The sequence below is a fragment of the Perognathus longimembris genome, chromosome 6 (genome assembly GCF_023159225.1).
Source record: "Perognathus longimembris pacificus isolate PPM17 chromosome 6, ASM2315922v1, whole genome shotgun sequence".
Classification (NCBI taxonomy): domain Eukaryota; kingdom Metazoa; phylum Chordata; class Mammalia; order Rodentia; family Heteromyidae; genus Perognathus; species Perognathus longimembris.
The window spans coordinates 16,308,083-16,327,055 of record NC_063166.1 but is presented as its reverse complement, the minus strand read 5'-3'; the positions used below and the strand labels follow the sequence as shown (position 1 = coordinate 16,327,055).

Below are 18,973 nucleotides of genomic sequence, written 5' to 3'. Positions count from 1 at the left end.
TCAACTCATTAGCATAGCAAAACACAATCACTTCAAAGATGTAAGGATTTTAGTTAGAAGTTGTATGTGAGGGAATGGAAAACCAAGCAAGTTTTTCCATGATACCACAAACCATCATTATTAACATCCCCCACAAGAGGGGTCTGTTTGCTGCTGTTGATGAACCTACATTGATAAATCATCCCTCAACACCATAGTGTTCGTAAACATTTTATACATCAGGACAGACATAAGTAACATGTATCCTTTATTATAGTTTTTATTGTTGTTTACAATTACACAGGAAACCAGTTTCATGACCCTAAAATCCTCTAAACCTCCTAATTGTCCCTCCCTGCACCCTAGCCCCTGGAGAACACTAATCTTTCGATCTCAGCCTCCTGGACAGCTAAAATCACACAGGTATGAGCCACCAGCGCCAGGCTCCGTCCAGAGTTTAATTACAAAAAGTGCGCCGTGGGGGCACACAGGAAAAGGGTCTGAATGAAATCCAGACACAGAAATGCCCGTAGCTGGGAGGCAATTGGCTCCGCTCGCGCACCAGCGAGACGGGGGAGCTTTCCTAGAGAGGCGCCGAACCCGCCCGGAAGCTACCGCTAGGGCGCAGGCGCGGCGGGAAGGAATGCCTCGGGTTCCCCGCTCCGCTGCTGGCAATCTCCCGCGGTCCAAGCCCCGGTGCAGGTAGCTCCAGGTGACGCTTCCCTTGCACTACGAGACTCCACGGTGTGGTAGCGTCGGGGGGGAGTCTGGCCAGAGCATTCCAGCTATAAGCCCGGGGTTCCTGGGACATCCCTAAACTAGATCGGAGGCCACATTTTTGTTTTGCACCGTCTTTTAACTCGGTAGTCGGAGCCCGCACTTGGATTCCAACGTATTGGACCCGTCTGCTGCGAGCCGGGCGCTGTGCTGCGTGCTAGCGTGCAATCTTAGGATCCATGCTAAGCCTGCCACAAGCCTAGCATCTCAGGTACCTCTCTGTAAAGTCATCCATCCAGAAGCCCACCAGTATCTCGTGTACCAGGTAGGTTGCAGTCTATGCAGAGATACACCCCTGTCCTCAAGCTAGAGTGACCTGTGATCTGAGGAGCAGGCCGGAGTGGGTACCGTTTCCCGTGGGAACACTACACGGTCACTCGTGTGGCATAAAGGTCAGAACAGTTTCCCCTTCTGTCCATCGTGTTTGAGGGTGGCAAGGGAAGGTTATGCCATACATAAGGGGCCTCTGCACTGAGCTTTGAGAATTTGCACTTAAAAGCTGGTCCTGGCCATAACTACAAAGTGAATGGGAAAACCTTGAGTAGTCAGCATGGCAGTGACATGAGAAATTGGGGGTGGGGAGGGGGAGCCATGATTTTCTTCACGGTAAGAAAAGAAAAGCTTTATACTTGGAAACGGTTGAGTTGCTTAGTAAATTGAAAATCAAACAAAAGCCAGCAGATACCAGATCCTGGGGAGTGTAAATTCAGTCTGTAGAAGAAACAGACTTTTTGCTCTGCTGTGACGTTACAGCCATTAACCCCAAAGATTTGTGTATTTTCAAAAAGTGTGGAGATTCTTTTTCCCCACCAGCAAGCAAACAGTTAATTTTTCCTGGTACATCACTGGGTGTCCTTGACACCCATACATTGATGACCTAGCTGCACAAGACTGCCTCCTATTTCTAGTGTCAGTTGTCAGCCACAGGTTATTTTACCTGTGCTTGCCCAATTGGCCAGAAATCAGGATTCTTACAGCCTTTTTCTTGAAGTCACACAACTCAAGAAAATACATGTTTACTGATGTAGTGTAAAGGATACAGATGAAGAATTGCATAGGGCAAAGGTAAGGTATGTGCAGCTTCCATGCCCTCTGTGAGGAACCAACCTCCAGGAGTTTCTTAATGACCAGCTATTTGGAATCTCCATGAACCCTGTCCTTTTGGTTTTTTTATGGAGGCCTCATTACATAGCATGATAGATCAAATCACTGTCCATTGCTTCCATAACTGCCCCCCCCCCTAGATTTTGGGAGTGAGGGGCCAAAAGTCCCAATTTCATAATCCTGGCTTGGTCTCATACTCAGTGACCAGCTCCTGTCCTGAAGCCACCTACTTGCCCACCAGTCAGTTATTAGAATTCAAAAAGACACTACTCTGAAGATTTTAAGGATTTTAGGAGTTACATGCCAGGAAAATGAACAAATATTTAACATATTCATACTCTCCTGGGGCTTAGTGAATATGGTCAGTACTTGTTAATACTAAGTGGTGGGTGGTTGAGCAAGAATGTCACACACACACACAAAGATTATAATAGTGACTGGAAAGGATAATAAGAACAAAAAAGAAAGAATAGCTGTAAGGCATTTTGTAGAAAGTACTGGACGCAGTGATAGAAGTGTAAATGTGTATGGAAGATGATGACAGCAGAAGAAATGGAGAAATAGAGAATGAGCAACTTTTAAAAAAATGAGATTGAGCTTCCATTTCCTTTTCCTTTCTCTGAGACATAGTCTCTCACTTTGTGGTCCAGGCTGGCCTCTGGCTCCCAAGTGCTGAAATGTGTCACTATACTTGGCCAACCATTCCTATTGTTAATCTTTCTTCTCTCGTGTATTGCATCCCTTAACACTGGGCTCAGCCCCCTTAGTATTTAAGAAGTACTTCTGGTTCACTTCTTTTTTTTGTTTTGTTTTTGTTTTTGTTGCCATTCCTGGGGCTTGAACTCAGGGCCAGAGCATTGTCCCTGGCTTCTTTTTGCTCAAGGCTAGCACTCGATGATTTGAGCCATAGCGCCACTTCTGGCTTTTTCTATATATGTGGTGCTAAGGAATCGAACCCAGGGCTTCATGTATACGAGATGAGCACTTTACCACTAGGCCATATTCCCAGCCCTGGTTCACTTCTTTTATAGAAAGGCTAGTAAGTTCAGCTTTTGAGCATGACCTACAGTGGGACAAACATTTGATTATGTCTCAGGCACTGATGTCTCACACTCATAATTCTAGCCACCCAGGAGACAGATTTAAGAATCTTGGTTTGAGGACGTGGCACTGTACCTCTTAAGTGGCAGAGTGCTAACCTTGAGCAAAAAAGCTCAGGGACAGTGGTGAGGCCCTGAGTTCAGGCCCCCAAATGACAGAAAAAATAAAAAATAAATCTTGCTTTAAAGCTAGATCTGGCAAACAAACTGAGACACAGTTATCTCCATTTAACCAGCAAAAAGTCAAAAATATAGGTTTGGATCAAGTGATAAGATAGCAGCTATGAGTGTAAAAAGCCAAATGAGTGTGAGAGGCTCTTAAGTCAAACACCAGTGCCGGCATGAACATGTGTGTACACGCTCACACACACACACACACACAAATTAAGCATGCTGCAGAGAATTTGAAACTCAATAATTTTTGTAATTATGATCAATTCTTATACTTTAGATGTACCTTTGGAAAAGCATTATTGAAGCATAGACTTCAGCCAAGTGAGCCTTCCTCTAGCATCTGAGCTCAACATGTTTGAAGGTTTGCCAGGTTCTACTCGTGAAAATGAAGACAGTCTTGTGAAAGTGAAGGCAGAAGATTCCACCTGGGAGCAGGCCTATCACTCACAGGAGAGCAGCACCCACACTCAGGAGTTTTGCCGTCTGCGCTTCCGGCAGTTTTGTTACCAAGAGGCTCCTGGACCCAGGGAAGCTCTGGCTCATCTCCGAGAACTTTGTCACCAATGGCTGAGACCAGAGATGCACACCAAGGAGCAGATCCTGGAGCTGCTGGTGCTGGAGCAGTTCCTGACCATCCTACCCAAGGAACTGCAGGCCTGGGTACAGTTGGATTGTGTGCAAAGCGGAGAAGAGGCAGTGACAGTGTTGGAGAACCTAGCCACAGGACAGGGACCTGTGGGACAGCAGGTAGGAAGATAACATGTACGGTGGTATGGGAGAAGAAATAATAGATGATTTAACAAAAGAGTAGAGAGAATAATATAGAGAATTCCTGTGTCTTCACCAAGATTCACAGTTGGTAACATTTGTTTCATTTTATGATGTGCCCCATGTAACCCAGCCCATACTGAATCTGTTTTGACATGCATATTCGGATGTACATACACACATACACAAACACACTTTGCTCCTGAACCATTTGAGAACTAATTGCAGACATTAATCTCCTTTACCTATACATTTCAGTGTAAATTTCTGAAAAACAAGGATATTTGTTTGTACAAGTAGTGTTTAGCCATCAAGTCTAGGGGCATTAAATAAAATTGTCATACTATTATATCACAGAGGCACTAAATAAAATTATCATGATATTATTATATCACAGTAGTCCTTGTCAAAATTTTGCCATATTATCCCCACAGTGTTCTTTATGACGATTTTTCTTTTGATCCAGGACATAAGCCAGCATTACACATTCCATTTAGTTGCTGTGTCTTTTTGGTTTCCATGAATCTGTTCAGTGACCTGAAGCCCACACCAATGTTTTTTTGGAGAAATGCCTTTCAACTTCAGTTTATGTTTTCTGCAGATTAGATCCAAGGATGTATGATTTGCCTAGAATATCTATCACAGAGGTGATGTTGTATTCTCCTCAGTCCATCATTTCAGGAATAATGTTTTATCCCATTATCGATGAGGTCATTGTAATGCCTATCAAATTTCTTTTTTTTTTTTTTTTTTGCCAGTCCTGGCCTTGGACTCAGGGCCTGAGCACTGTCCCTGGCTTCTTTTTGCTCAAGGCCAGCACTCTGCCACTTGAGCCACACCACCACTTCTGGCCATTTTTTATATATGTGGTGCTGGGGAATCGAACCCAGGGCTTCATGCATACGAGGCAAGCACTCTTGCCACTAGGCCATATTCCCAGCCCTGCCTATCAAATTTCTTCACTAGAAAGTTATTACTGTCTCTTTCATGACTACTAAGTATTTGGTAGGAGACTTTTTGAGACAATGTTCATATCCTAGTCCTCAGTAAACTTCCACTCACTAGTTTTGACATTCACCTGATTTTTGCATTTCTTTTTCTGGCCAGGGCTTATACCTATCTTGTCTTCCTTGCTTGCTACTGAATCCCCACATATAGTACAGGGCCAATTTTAGTGGACACATAGTCTTTATTTGCCAAAGGAATGTATGACTGTTCATAAGCCTTGTTCTGTGTTTCCTTGGGCAAGTTCCTAGCCTCTATCATTCTAGTTTCCTCCAGGATACTTTTTCAAGGTACATCTCTTGTCTCTAGGCATCTTTCTACATTCAGGGACAGGACATGCACCTAGTGGTAGCAGAATATCAGGGAGCCTCTTTGGACTGTCAGAACCTCCATATCCTGCCTGGAGTCACCACCCTGACATGTGAACATCCACAGCTCCCCCAAGAAGTGAGTGGTGGAGTGCCAGAGGGTGAGTTTAATGGGGACACTGGGAGTAGGCCTCTGACACATACATTGACTTAGTACTTAGGTCCTTAAGTTTTCCATTCCTTTCCTTTTCCATTCCTTCCTTTCTCTTTCTTTTTCTCTCTTCTCTTTCTTTTTCCTTCCTCCCTTCTTTCCTTGTAGGTGCAAGGGTTGAGACAAGGTCAGCTAGCCAGTCTGGAACTCACTATAACATAAGCCAGGCTCAAACTGGTGTTCTGCTTCAGCATCCTGGAATTGCAGATGTACTATCATGGCCTCAAGTTTTTTTATTTCTTACATTTGTATACCTTGTACAGGATGATTATTAAAAGGTACTTCACATATTTATCCTCTCACAGTTACTATGTGTACATGTGGAGAGTACTTGAAATCTCTCAGCACATTTCAAGTATGATCCATGCCTGTAGTCTTAGCTACTTGGGAGACTGAGATAAGATTGCTTGAGCCTGGGCAACATAATGAGACCTTATCTAAAAAAAGAAAGAAAGAAAGAAAGAAAGAATCAGGATAGTCACTGTATTATATGTTGTTGGGTTTTTTTTCCCCCCCAGTCCTGGGGCTTGAACTTGGGGCCTGAACACTGTCCCTGGTTTCCTTTTGCCCAAGGTTAGCACTCTACCACTTGAGCCACAGAGTCACTTCTGGCTTTTTCTGTTTATGTGGTGCTGAGTAATCAAACCCTAACACTAAGCCACATTCCCACCCCCTGTACTATATGTTATGACTCCAGAACTTACTCATAACTGAAAGTTTATGCTCTTTGATCAATATCAAGTTGTATAGTTTCATTCATCCCTATATCTAAATATGCTTTAAAAACATGAGGAATCACACAGTCTCAGAATTCTAAGATCTTCTTCAGTGCCCTCAATTAATAGAAAGACCAAGACTTAAATAACTTACCCAGGGTCAACAGAAGCAAAGGCACTTGTAAAAATCAAGGCTCCTGACATTTGACCCAACCTATTCTTTCTCTACCACATGTCTATAAAAAAACAACAGCTACTACCACAAAGCCAGCAAAAGAAAAAGAGATCAAATCAGCATAGGTCAAAGGTAGACAGACTATTATGGGTTTTGTGCTCCAAGTATTCATCACTACCTTCTTCCTCTTGTATATTTATTTTCATCTATGATGTTAATTTTCCCGTATGTATGCAAAAGCTAATCACTGTAAGGCCCCTTATAAATTCATCAACTCCATCCAGTTTGGAGGGTAAAGGACACCCAAGCTTTAGAATTTTAGACTTTCTGACAGAATGAAGGCAGTCTCAATACACTATCTTGGACAATAAGATCTGCATCTTAGTTTGGAGGTTTAAGGGACTGCTTTTGGAGAGTTAAGTCCCAAACAAAAGACACTTCTCTCACTCAGGACTGTTGTCTCCTCTCTTTCTAGGGTTTGCTCCTCAGGGAACAACCTTTGCCCAGGAAGAAAGTTCCAGAGATGAAACAACATTGCCTGAGTTTAACCCACCCCAGGTCCAGGTGAGTCTCATGATCTGATGGTAACTTCAGTAACAGCTTTCTTTCTAGACCTGTACTGTGCCCTTCTCTTGACCCACATTCCTCACCTGAAAGCCTTGCTGATGGCATGGTTTCTGCAGGTTCACTTTGTCACAGAACAAGTATCAACTTGGAGTCAAATTACATATCAATACAGAAAGATGATATTACTTAAATGAAGAAGGCTTTTTAATATCAAAGTAGTTATGTTAGGAGGGAGGAGATAAAGAAGAAAACATGTCTTCCTTATCAAACATTCTGTTTGTGGAAAACTAGACATTGCATCCTTTGTCAGGGTATGCTGGGAAATAAAACAGAAAGTCAAGATAGTTCTAAAAGCTATGTGGTAGGACCTTTGGGGACACTGTCACATAAAGGTAAAGAACCGTATACAACTCTATAATAAATTATTGCAGTATATAATTATTCTAATGTATATGTCTTATCATTAATAGCTTTGAGATTTTTATTTTTTTCTTTTCAGCAGTACTTGAGTTTGAATTCATGACTAGGCATGTTTTCTACAACTTCAGCTCCATACACCCTGAGTCTATTTTGCTTTAAGTATTTTCAGATGTCTTACGTTTTTGCCCAGGGCTGGCCTCACACTGCTTTTATGTAGCTAGATCACAGGTACATACAACTATGACCAACCTACTGGATGAAATGAGGTCTCATGACCTTTTTGCCTAGGGGCAGAGGGTCCTCAAACTGTGGTCATCCAGTCTCTGCCTCCAAACTGGCAAGGGCCACCACACAGCCAGCTACAAAATATTTTGAAGTATTCTCTTGTGAAATTCCTTCATTTCCATTAAGTTCCAATTCTGTTAAAAGAAGTTTCATAACTCCTCCATCATGTATTTGTAACCAGTTTAATTGTATGTGCTATAGTGTAATATTACACTGAAATGCTCTTCAACCTTGGTAGAAAATGGTACTAAAATAATGAGAAACATGGTTCGAGTGACTCAGCTTTTGTGACAATGTCCTTCTATGTAAACTTCTTCCTCTAGAATATTCTTAACTTACTTTTTTTTTCAATATCATCTCATAAAAATTGTCAGGAGGGCTGGGGATATGGCCTAGTGGCAAGAGTGCTTGCCTTGTATACATGAGGCCCTGGGTTCGATTCCCCAGCACCACATATACAGAAAATGGCCAGAAGTGGCACTGTGGTTCAAGTGGCAGAGTGCTAGCCTTGAGCAAAAAGAAGCCAGGGACAGTGCTCAGGCCCTGAGTTCAAGGCCCAGGACTGGCAAAAAAAAAAGACACGAAGGAAAAATTGTCAGGAATCTTAGACTTAGGTGCAGCCAATGTGTACTAATTCTAAGTTTGGTTTAGCAGATACTCAAAAGCCCTGCAGGGTGAGGGTCACCTTGCTGTACAGCGGCAGGGGGAATTCTCCCATGCATTGCAGGATATCTAATATCTAGTCCCATGCTCTGAATGGTATTGGCATGAGTTGGTAATAAGCATCACTTCCAACAAATGTACCAAATGCCATTAGTGACTGATACCACAGGTCTACAGTAATATATCCAATACTCATCATAGCTGGACCTCTATCACAGTGGAAACTAAGAGGCTATGTTTTGCCTTTCAGATGTCAGCACAGAGTGGAGAAGAAGCATCCCAGGCTTTTGCCCCACAGGAGTGGCCACACCTGAGTTTGACTCAGAGAAACCTCTGTGGGAACTCAGCTCAGGAGAAGATTGCCAACCTGATGAGTAAGGACAGACCTCTGGCTCCTCCCATCTGTGCTCTTCTTTTCCCATCACTGACTCTGACTTGACCTTGGAGTCTTCACTTCCTCTAGGCCCTCACCCTCCCTTCCCTTCTTCTGCCCTCTGCCTCCAGACTCTTCTCATCCCTTACCATTTTGCATTCTCCCCATTCACAGCATCTGCTATTGCTAATTGCATTGGTTGTTGATACTTTTTATTATTATTTTATTTTTGAATTCACATGTACTTATAATATTACATATACAAAGGCATACATTTATAATATGATGTATACATTTGTAAATATCACAATGAATGCTAACTCACTATGATATTTCCATACATATACACATTGCACTTTGAACAAATTTATCTTTCCTACTATATTTCCATTCCTCCCCATCATCCTCCGCCCTTTTCCAAACAGCATTTGGTGGGTTTGTTATTAATTATTTTGGCCTTCTCTGACTATCCTTTTCTTTCCCCCAATTCCCTCAGTGATTCCTCTACATTATTTTCTTCTTCACCCACAGTTCCAATAACTTGTCATTTCAGATAGCCCTTCATATTTGGAAACCCTGTGACTGCCTCTGCCCCATCACTCCAACTCAGAGGAACAATGCCATCTATGTTTAACTTTCCTTCAATGTACTCTTTCAGTCTGGGCCCTTGTTCCAGCTGTTCTCTGATGCCCTACTCAACCTTTCTTACTATCTTCCTGAACTGTACCATATTTCATAGTATTGAAACTGCGTGCCCCAAGGTACCTGTTGCTTTTTTTTTTTTTTTGGTAATTTCTTTTTTGCTAGTCCTGTGGCTTGAACTCAAGGCTTGGGCACTGTCCCTGAGCTGGTTTTGTTCAAGATTAGTGCTCTACTACTTGAGCCACAACACCACATCTGGTGTTTTCTGAATAGTTTATGGAGATAAGAGTCTCACAGACTTTCCTGCCTGGGCTAGCTTTGAAATGTGATCCTCAGATCTCAGCCTCCTGAGTAGCTGGGATTACAGGCATGAGCTACTGGCATCTGGCTACCTGTTTTTTGTTTTGTTTTGTTTTTTAAATTAATTTAGACTGTCTATTTCTGACCTTTGAGATTTTTTTTCATAAATTCATGAAATAGATGACATGAAAATAATGAATGTGTTGTTTCACACTGAGTTATAACAAAGACAGTTTGTTTAAAATAGAACAAGATACTCCTGAAGAAATGGAACAAGATGGGAAGACCTTAGGAAGTCCCAGTAGGTGAGTCTTTGGTCCTGACATCAAATCCTGTGGATGTAAGAAGAAATTGGAATGGAGTCAGACAAACCAGGTAGTCAAAGCCTGCTTTCCCAAGTAATACAAAATATTTGACACTCTAACTTCTGTGATCCTAGGAGGTTCCTGCCAAGATGGTGACCTATCAATATATAAAAATTATGCAAAATCTGAATTTGGCCTTTAGTCAACAATCCTATATTAGACTGACCCAGTCTTTCCTAATGACCACTCTTGTATATGTGTTGATGTATGTATGCATGCATGCATGTACATATGAATGTAGGTTTTGCCTATACTGGGACCTCACATTTACTAGGTGAACATTCTACTACCTGAGCCATACACTAAGTCTACTCTGCTTCCTTGTGATTTTATGGAGGTGAAAATGGAAAAAACAAAAGGCAGAGGATTTAGACAAGAGTAAAGGCTGCAGGTGAATCTGCCATGATAGTTAAAGAAGTATCAGAGCTGATCTTTTGTTAAATCTGCACTTTCTAAGTATCAACAAAAAAAGGGAAATGGAGTATAAATCAATTTTTGTATAATCTGTTGAACATGAGTTTTATTTGCTTACTATTAGGGCTTTGCCCCTTTTCTGTACATCTCTTGGGATCCTATGTAGAAGCTATTCTCATTAACACCAACAGTTCAGTCCACTCTCTGGTACTAGCTACAAATCTGGTTTCATATTCTACTTACCAATTTAAATAAACAAATATTTCTAAAAAAAAGAAGTATCAGAGCTGGAAGAGGGGGCTGGGAATATGGCCTAGTGGTAAAGTGCTCGTCTCCTATACATGAAACCCTGGGTTCCATTCCTCAGCACCGAATATATATAGAAAAAGCCAGAAGTGGCACAGTGGCTCAAGTGGCAGAGTGCTACCCTTGAGCAAAAAGAAGCCAGTGACAGTGCTCAGGCCCTGAGTTCAAGCCCCAGAACTATCAACAAAAACAAAACCAAACAAACAGAGCAGGGAGAGGGCATAAGGAGGATGAGTAGGCTGTTTTCACCCTCCATCAGAAGACCTAAATAAGGAATAGATCAAAAGGAAAGTAGCTAGTGAAAGAGAAAGTAATTAATTATTGTAGTAGGCTCTTCCAAAGTGTTGATTGTAAAACTGAAATGTCATGTATTTTTAAGCTGAAAGGAACAATCAAATCGCAAGCAGAGGGTTGGGCTTCTTGTGAGGCAATTAACTTCTCAGAGTTGAGAAAAGAGGACAGGAAACAAGATGAGATTATTAGCCTAAACAGCAGGGCTGGGAGTGGAAACTCCCATTGTTGACATGTGTTTGTCTTAGGAAAATAGGGATCTAAACCTTAACAAAAAGAGAAAATGTATTTATTTAGTGCTAGGGCTTGAACCCAGGATCTCACTCTGTTGTTTACCACCAAGCTACCTGTCAGCCTTTACAATAGAAGCATGTTGAAGTTTAAGAAAAGAGAATGAAATTTTCATTAAGCTAAAGAGGACTGACTGAGCTAAACTCTACTAAATATGGTAACAGCATGGAGTGGTAACTGAAACTAGGAACCTGCATGACTGTTGGGTATATTCAATATCAGGTAAATGAAACTGACTCACAGTCCCTACAAGAATAAAAATAAAGGCAGGCAGGCACCTTTACAGGCTCATACCTGTAATCCTGGCTACTCAGGAGGCTGAGATCTGAGGACTGCAATTCAGAGCCAGCCTGAGCAAGAAAGTCTTTGAGATTCTTATATCCAATTAATCACCAGAAAACCAGAATGGAGCTGTAGATCAAAGTGGGAGAGAGCTAGCCTTGAGCGAAAAGGCTCAGGGACAGTGCCCAGGCCCAGAGTTCAAAGGCTCACAACCACCACCACCACCAGAAACAACAAAAAAGGTAGGAATATCGGAGTAAAACGGATGGACCTGGAAATCTGAACCAAGTGCTGGCCAAAGTTAGACTGAATAAAGCAGCTGCGATCTAACTCAGCTTAGACCGGCAGAGTACAGCAGATATCCTCCTGAAGAGGCATGTCCATTGCAAGCTATGGCAAAAGTAGCATGGAATATCTATATCATAAGGAAGACAAAGGGAGGAGGTATGCTCAAGATGCCCAGTTCCTTCTGTATTGTTTGGTTGGTTTATTGTTATTTTTTTTTTCTTTTTAGCCAGTCCTTGGGCTTGACCTCAGTCCACTTGAGCCACAGTACCACTTCTGGCTTTTTCTGTTTATGTGGTACTGAAGAATCAAACACATGGCTTATGCATGCTAGACAAACCACATTCTACCACTAAGCCACATTCCCAGCCCTTGTACGTTTAATTAGTTAGGTCATAAGAAATGAATGATAGGTGGAGAGGAGCCAGTAATGTTGTGTTTAGCTGACGTCTTCCCTGTGGATGTGTAAGAATTGAGAAATTGTATTCCTTCCCTCTCTAAGAAAAATGATACTTCATATTTATCATACATTAAAGAATGAGACTCAGGAATTGTCCTTTTATTATTTTATTTATTTATTTTTTCCAGTTCTGGGCCTTGAACTCAGGGCCTGAGCACTCTCCATGGCTTTTTTTTTTTTTTTTTTTTTTGTCAAGGCTAGTACTCTGCCACTTGAGCCACAGCACCACTCTGGCCATATTCCCAGCCGAGTGTGTGTGTGTGTGTGTGTGTGTGTGTGTGTGTGTGTGTGTGTGTGTGTGTGTTGGTCTTAGGCTGGAACTCAAGGCCTGGGCACTGTCTCTCTCTCTGAGCTTTTTTGTTCAAGGTTGGCACTGTACCAGTTGAGCCACAGATGCACTTACAGTTTGAAAGTGGTTAATTGGAAATAAGAATGGTACAGACTTTCATACTCTGGCTGCCTTTGAACCTCAGATCTGATCCTCAGATCTGAACCTCCAGAGTAGCTAGGATTACAGGTGTGAAGCATTGGCAGCCACCAAGACTAAGGGTTTCTGTAGCATATGATTTGTTCTCTTTCCTTTCCCAGAGATTGTGCACCCCACCTACCTTGTAGTACTACTGAAAAGACAGTTTCAAATTTGAACCCTTTGAAGGATCGTCACCCTCCCCGTGACTCATGGGCCCGGATGCACATTGCATCCTTGCAATATGCAGCAGGAGACATTACTCGAAAAGGGAGGAAAAAAGACAAAGCTCGAGTGAGTGAACTGCTTCAAGGCCTTGCATTTTCTGATGACTCAGAGGGAGAGGAAGAAATTGAGCCTGAATTGCAGCCTGTGCAGAAGAAGCTAAAGGTGTCAAGTGTCTCTGAGAAAAGTTGGACTAAAAGAGACCTAAAACCCAACTTTCCAAGTTGGTCAGCACTAGACTCTGGACTTTTGAACCTCAAGAGTGAAAAGTTGAATCCAGTAGAACTCTTTGAATTATTTTTTGATGATGAAACATTCAACTTGATTGTCACTGAAACTAACAATTATGCTTCTCAGAGAAATGTCAACTTGGAAGTCACAGTCCAGGAGATGCGATGTGTGTTTGGCGTCCTGCTTTGGAGTGGCTTTGTGAGGCGCCCTAGAAGGGGAATGTATTGGGAAATTTCTGATACTGACCAGAACCTGGTGAGGGAGGCAATTAGAAGAGATAGATTTGAATTGATTTTCTCATGTCTGCATTTTGCAGATAATAGCCACCTAGATCAGAAAGATAAGTTTTCAAAATTGAGGCCTCTCATAAAACAAATGAATAAAAATTTCCTCTTGTATGCTCCCCTAGAAGAATACTATTGCTTTGACAAATCAATGTGTGAATGCTTTGATAGTGACCAATTCCTGAATGGAAAGCCTCTTCGAATTGGCTACAAAATTTGGTGTGGGACAACCACACAGGGTTATCTGGTTTGGTTTGAACCCTATCAAGAGGAATCAACTATGGAGACAGACAAGGATCTTGACCTTGGGCTTGGTGGAAATCTAGTCATGAACTTTGCTGATGTTCTTTTAGAGAGAGGTCAATATCCCTATCATCTGTGTTTTGATAGCTTCTTTACCAGTGTCAAATTGATGTCAGCTTTGAAAAGGAAGGGAGTAAGGGCTACTGGATCAATTCGTGAGAACAGGACTGAAAAATGTCCCCTTATGAATGCAGACAATATGAAAAAAATGAAGAAGGGGTACTTTGATTTCCAAGTGGAAGAAAGTGATGAGATAATTCTGTGTCGTTGGCACGGTGATAGCATTATCAGTTTGTGCTCAAATGCTGTAGGCATAGAACCAGTCAGTGAGATAAGTTGTTTTGCTGATGGCAAAGAGCTCCCTCAGGTAAGTCAACCATCCATAGTGAAATTGTATGAGGAATGCAGAAAAGGTGTAGGTAAAATGGATCAAATTATTTCCAAGTATAGAGTAAGATTGAGAAGCAAGAAATGGTATTCAATTTTGGTGAGCTATATGGTTGATGTTGCCATGAACAATGCATGGCAGCTGCATAGAATCTGTAACCCAGGCTCCTCTCTGGACCTCTTGGATTTTCGGAGATGTGTTGCACATTTCTACTTGGGACACAATGCTAATATGTCAGATTAAGAGAAAAGAAAATAGAGCTAGGAATATAGCCTAGTGGTAAAGTGCTCGCCTCATATACATGACGCCCAGGGTTCGTTTTCTCAGCACCACATATATAGATAAAAGCCGGAAGTGGCGCTGTGGCTCAAGTGGTAGAGTGGTAGTCCTGAGCATAAAGAAGCCAGGGACAGTGCTCAGGCTCTGAGTTCAGGCTCCAGGACTGGCCAAAAAAAAAAAAAAGACAGAAGAAAATGAACTAAGTACAGGGAATAGCAAGACACAGAAAACTTGTACCTACTGTTAGATTGCACCCTACCAAAGAAATCTGATGTAGACAGTGCAATTATTATATAACTGGTATTTTTTAAATCAAACATGGAATTTCAAATAACATTAAAAACTACCTGCAAATACCGAACTCCCGTGGTACCTTTATGTTTCATTTCATGTCAGAAGTGAGAAAACAAATTGTTTAATTATTTTGCCCATTAAAAGAATGAAGTCCTCTCCTCTTAATTTTCTCTAGGAAATTAAGTATTTTAAAAACTTGGGAAATACTACAGTAACTGTAGAATGAAATTGAATCTATAGTCCAAATTAGAGGTATGGTGTACTAGGTGAGAATAATCTACATAAAACAAAGTATAAGGACAGGTGAAGTTGTACCTTTACATAATGTTGAGGTGAATGGTGTGACTTCTGACTGTAATTTGTCAGCTAAAGTCAAAAGTGAGGTAAATATGAAGCAAATTAATACTAATAATAGAGTCATGATATGAAGAACATATAACAGTTAACATAGTACTCACATTGATATCCCCTAAGGAGATGAGCAAATATACCATTTAGGTCCTAAGTAATTGATATATAACCCAAGGAAAAATATTTTGAAAACAAGAAATATGGTTCTTTAGTGTTGGGACCTAGTCAGTCTTGACAGTAAAAAGAAAATGGATTCACTTCTATAAATTCTTTGAACTTACCCAATCTTTAAAGTACATACACAGAGACTTTGAAGGTTTTTTTTTTAGACAATTAAGTAAATTTTTTATTGAAGCTTACATTGTGGTACAGAAATACATTTCAACTGATTAAAAGTCCAACACCAATCAATGAAGAGAGAAATTATGACACCAAAAATTTCCCTCCTCTACCACGCGAGGACAAAATTCTATTCAAATCTATAGTTCTCATCTTTCTAAGCTTTGCTCCACATAAATGTGTGCAAGTTTTCAACATTAGAACTCTATATTAGGAAAAGAAAAACCAGACCTCAAGCCAAAAATGTCATCAAAATCTACAGGGATACTGTTCAAGAACAAAATCCTCCCAACAGAGCAAGTCTCAACATTAGGTGCTGTGCTCAGTAAGAATCAAATGGATAAAGCTAATTGAAAGCTTCAATTAAATGTTCAATCAACAGCATGCTTAAAATAAAAGTCAACAGTGTTACAACCACTTGATATCAAACCAAGTAGGTATTGTTTAGAAACACTAACAAAAGGTGTTTCATTTATAAATATAGAAGGAATAAAACATCACTGCATCAATCCAGAAATTAACAAGAAAATATTGTGGACAATAAATATAAAATTTAGTTAACCTTGCTCTTCTCTCAGTTGCTTACCAGTTTTTTGCAAATATAGCTTAAAAGATGCCAACTCTTGAAAGCCTACATTTCTAGTTGAGTATTTATGAAATTTGGTGTCTTTTATTCATTCAAAAATCCTGCCACATAGTTTTATGAATAGCCTGACAGTTCTCATTCTGGACATTATTTGTTCTGTGACTGCCATGGTAAAAAGACCACACAGGAACAGGAAGAACCAACATCTCACGTGCATCACAGAACTTTAAGCCAGAAGATGAAAAAGCCACTTACTCTGTTCTGAACTCTAATTTATAGTAGAGATTACTAATGAAAACTAGTGGCAGCGGCTGCTCAAAGTATAAGGTAAATGATCCAAGCTGAACAGATAACCTTTATGCTAAATGTCCTTGCTTACATACTCAGTGATAAGTTCTTTTCTACCAGTACTTAACAAGTTAGTATATTCCATTAGAAGCCAATCTAATTTACTTAAGAGTAGAACATAGTTGGATTGTTTACAGAGTACTCTGAAAATCTATAATTTTTCTATAGGTTCTTGCTGGGTAGATATGATTCAAAAGATTTGATACATTCAACTTCGCTACTTTTTTTAAGGAGCCCATGCCAACAAAGGAGGCAAAATTCCAATACCCTTGAAAAAAAATTCAACTCAGGGATCACCTCCCTGCTTCCCCTCTGGGGTATGAGATTTGTATATAAACCCACAGTGTAACAGTGTATTGCTTTATATGAGGGGCAGAGGGAGAAGACACCATGGTGAGGGAAGAAACCAATCATAAGACTACAAATGTAAGAACAATTATTAAAATAGTAATACACACAAAAGGAATAACTAGAATCATTCTATGAGGATCCAACTTGTGGAAGAAAAATTTTAATTGCCGTTGCAAAAAACATCTGTATGAAGTAGAAACTGGTTTCAGTAACATTAGTAGAGAATGTGTTCTAGAAAGTGGAGGTAACTGGATGTAAAATTCTGGCAGCAATTTAATAGAACAGTCCCAGATGGTTAGGCTGAGGCCAACACCTAATGAGGACGAAAGCCTTGTCTGTGGGGAATTTTGGATGATACCTGCAGAAATATTATACTGTGCATGAACCAAATTGAATTGTTTTCACAAGTGTTATAAAGTTTCTTATAGTAAAAGTTATGTTCTACATGCACTTCAATTTCACAGCAAGAGTGGCATAGAATACCTAAACACAGAAGAGAGCATTCATGCAAGACATCTAACTCCTTGATATAATAATGCATAGACTTCAAATTGATTACACTATCGTTACATCTAGGGCTTTTTGCAACTACAAGGTGGTGGTTATGGAAAACATGACCCCCGGTATCAATGTCTAGAAAGCAGCCACTACCATCTATGTGTCTTCTTTTTTTGCGTTTTTTTTTTTCCATTTTTTCTTTCTTTTTTTTTTTTTTTTATTTATTTTTGGCCAGTCCTGGGCCTTGGACTCAGGGCCTGAGCACTGTCCCTGGCTTCTTCCCGCTCAAGGCTAGCACTCTGCCACTTGAGCCACGCGCTGCTTCTGGCCGTTTTCTGTATATGTGGTGCTGGGGAATCGAACCTAGGGCCTCGTGTATCCGAGGCAGGCACTCTTGCCACTAGGCTATATCCCCAGCCCCCATTTTTTCTTAATCAACTCTGCTATTGTTGCTGCTTTTTAGCAAAACTGGTAAAAACAAAATTGTAATCATTGAACATAGCACTCTGGCAATCAAGACGTTTGAAGCCTTCAATCTTCTGAGGAGAAGAAAGCACGGTGCAACATTTAGAACTCTGATTAACAAATAAGGTGGTCACAAATTTTCCTGGCTTGAAGACTTCCACAACTTTCCTGATCAGGTCATCATAGGAGGTCTGACTAAGTTTGTTTCAAAGCTAACATAAGAAAATTCTGGTTCTGCAGTGATGTGAATAGTCCAATAAGTTCCATCTGATTTCATTCCATTTATTGAATACCCACAAGGATTGAACAGTGTGGCATCAATGACAGAACCTGGTATCAGGTCACGAATTCCACTCTCACGAGTGACATCCTTTGCAGTAACACCATCTTTCATGTAGAACTGGTCCATAACTGCTGGGTCAAGCTCACTCATCAAAATTTCCAGGGTTTCATCTGGCTGGCTGATTACCCGACTCTCTGGGAAATCCAAAGTATACAAGTGCCAACAGTCAGAATTCATCCGTCCCGTACAATATGCTGCTCCTTTAGGGAAAATTGCATTAAGAAACTCTATTTCTTCCTGGAAATTCCGGTGTGGGTATCCTTGGTGAGACGGCTTAATGAAATTCTTACGAGAATAAAAGAAGCTTTGAATTGAGTCAAACCCACTGTAATCCCTAGCAAGCTTCAACAGGGGAACCACTGCTTTCAGCAAGAGAGTGGTACCACATGTCTTCAAAATGAAACGTCTCTTGGAGACAAACATGCTACTCTCACTGAGTACATAAGCTTCCTGCTTGTCAGTTTGTGTCACACTTATGATTGAACATTGCACATTCTTCAAAAGTACAACCCATTGTGATCTAGGGATAGTGCGAAGATCCCCAGATCCTTGGTTTGCGTCACGCTGCTGCTGGAAGAACCAAACCTCCAGCAGCTTCTCGGTCCCTTCAAAAAAATGTGCAGCTTCCATCACTGTGAGAATAGCGAACAACCAAGAACCACAGAAAATCAACTAAATTAAAGCTCTTCTCCCGCCGCTGATGCGGATTGTTCCAGCTGTTAGTAAAGTTCAGGTTCCTTTTTTTTTTTTTAAAAAAGGATTCATAAAATTTTCCTGGCTTGTGTGTGTGTGAGTGAAAGTTGAATGTGAGTCCGTTGGAAATAGAGGCAGATACAGTTCAGTCTCTTGTAGTCCGCTGCTTCCCCATTAGAGAAAGTAGAGTGAGCGCTAGCTAATGTCGCCGGCCATACGGTGTAAGCCTGAAGTTATTGAGTATTCAGTATTAATCAACAGTCTCTCC

General features: G+C 40.9%; 1 protein-coding gene and 1 pseudogene across 3 annotated transcripts; one reads left to right on the top strand and one right to left on the bottom strand.

Annotated features, from left to right (window-relative positions):
- Positions 1 to 621: 621 nt before the first annotated feature.
- Positions 622 to 14,511, top strand: Pgbd1 (piggyBac transposable element derived 1). Of its 3 annotated transcripts, none has more exons than XM_048348235.1 (7): positions 622 to 1,021; positions 3,496 to 3,881; positions 5,217 to 5,376; positions 6,793 to 6,881; positions 8,503 to 8,626; positions 9,815 to 9,872; positions 12,850 to 14,511. In XM_048348235.1, exons 2-7 carry the CDS (start codon positions 3,714 to 3,716, stop codon positions 14,399 to 14,401), a joined length of 2,151 nt encoding a protein of 716 aa, XP_048204192.1. In that variant the 5' UTR covers positions 622 to 1,021; positions 3,496 to 3,713; the 3' UTR covers positions 14,402 to 14,511. The 3 variants fall into 3 exon arrangements, with proteins under 3 accessions (XP_048204192.1, XP_048204191.1, XP_048204190.1); XM_048348234.1 differs by having other exon boundaries at positions 3,412 to 3,881; positions 5,217 to 5,361; XM_048348233.1 differs by having other exon boundaries at positions 3,412 to 3,881.
- Positions 14,512 to 17,634: 3,123 nt separating this feature from the next.
- Positions 17,635 to 18,642, bottom strand: LOC125352865 (annotated as a pseudogene).
- Between the last annotated feature and the right edge of the window lie 331 nt (positions 18,643 to 18,973).

Excerpts from the sequence above, each read along its gene's own strand:
- Pgbd1 (XM_048348233.1), top strand. The coding sequence starts at position 3,486 with ATGTTTGAAGGTTTGCCAGGTTCTACTCGTGAAAATGAAGACAGTCTT. Across the intron at positions 3,882-5,216 it reads AGGGACCTGTGGGACAGCAG|GCATCTTTCTACATTCAGGG; the intron begins GTAGGAAGATAA and ends TCTTGTCTCTAG. Across the intron at positions 9,873-12,849 it reads ACCTTAGGAAGTCCCAGTAG|AGATTGTGCACCCCACCTAC; the intron begins GTGAGTCTTTGG and ends TTCCTTTCCCAG.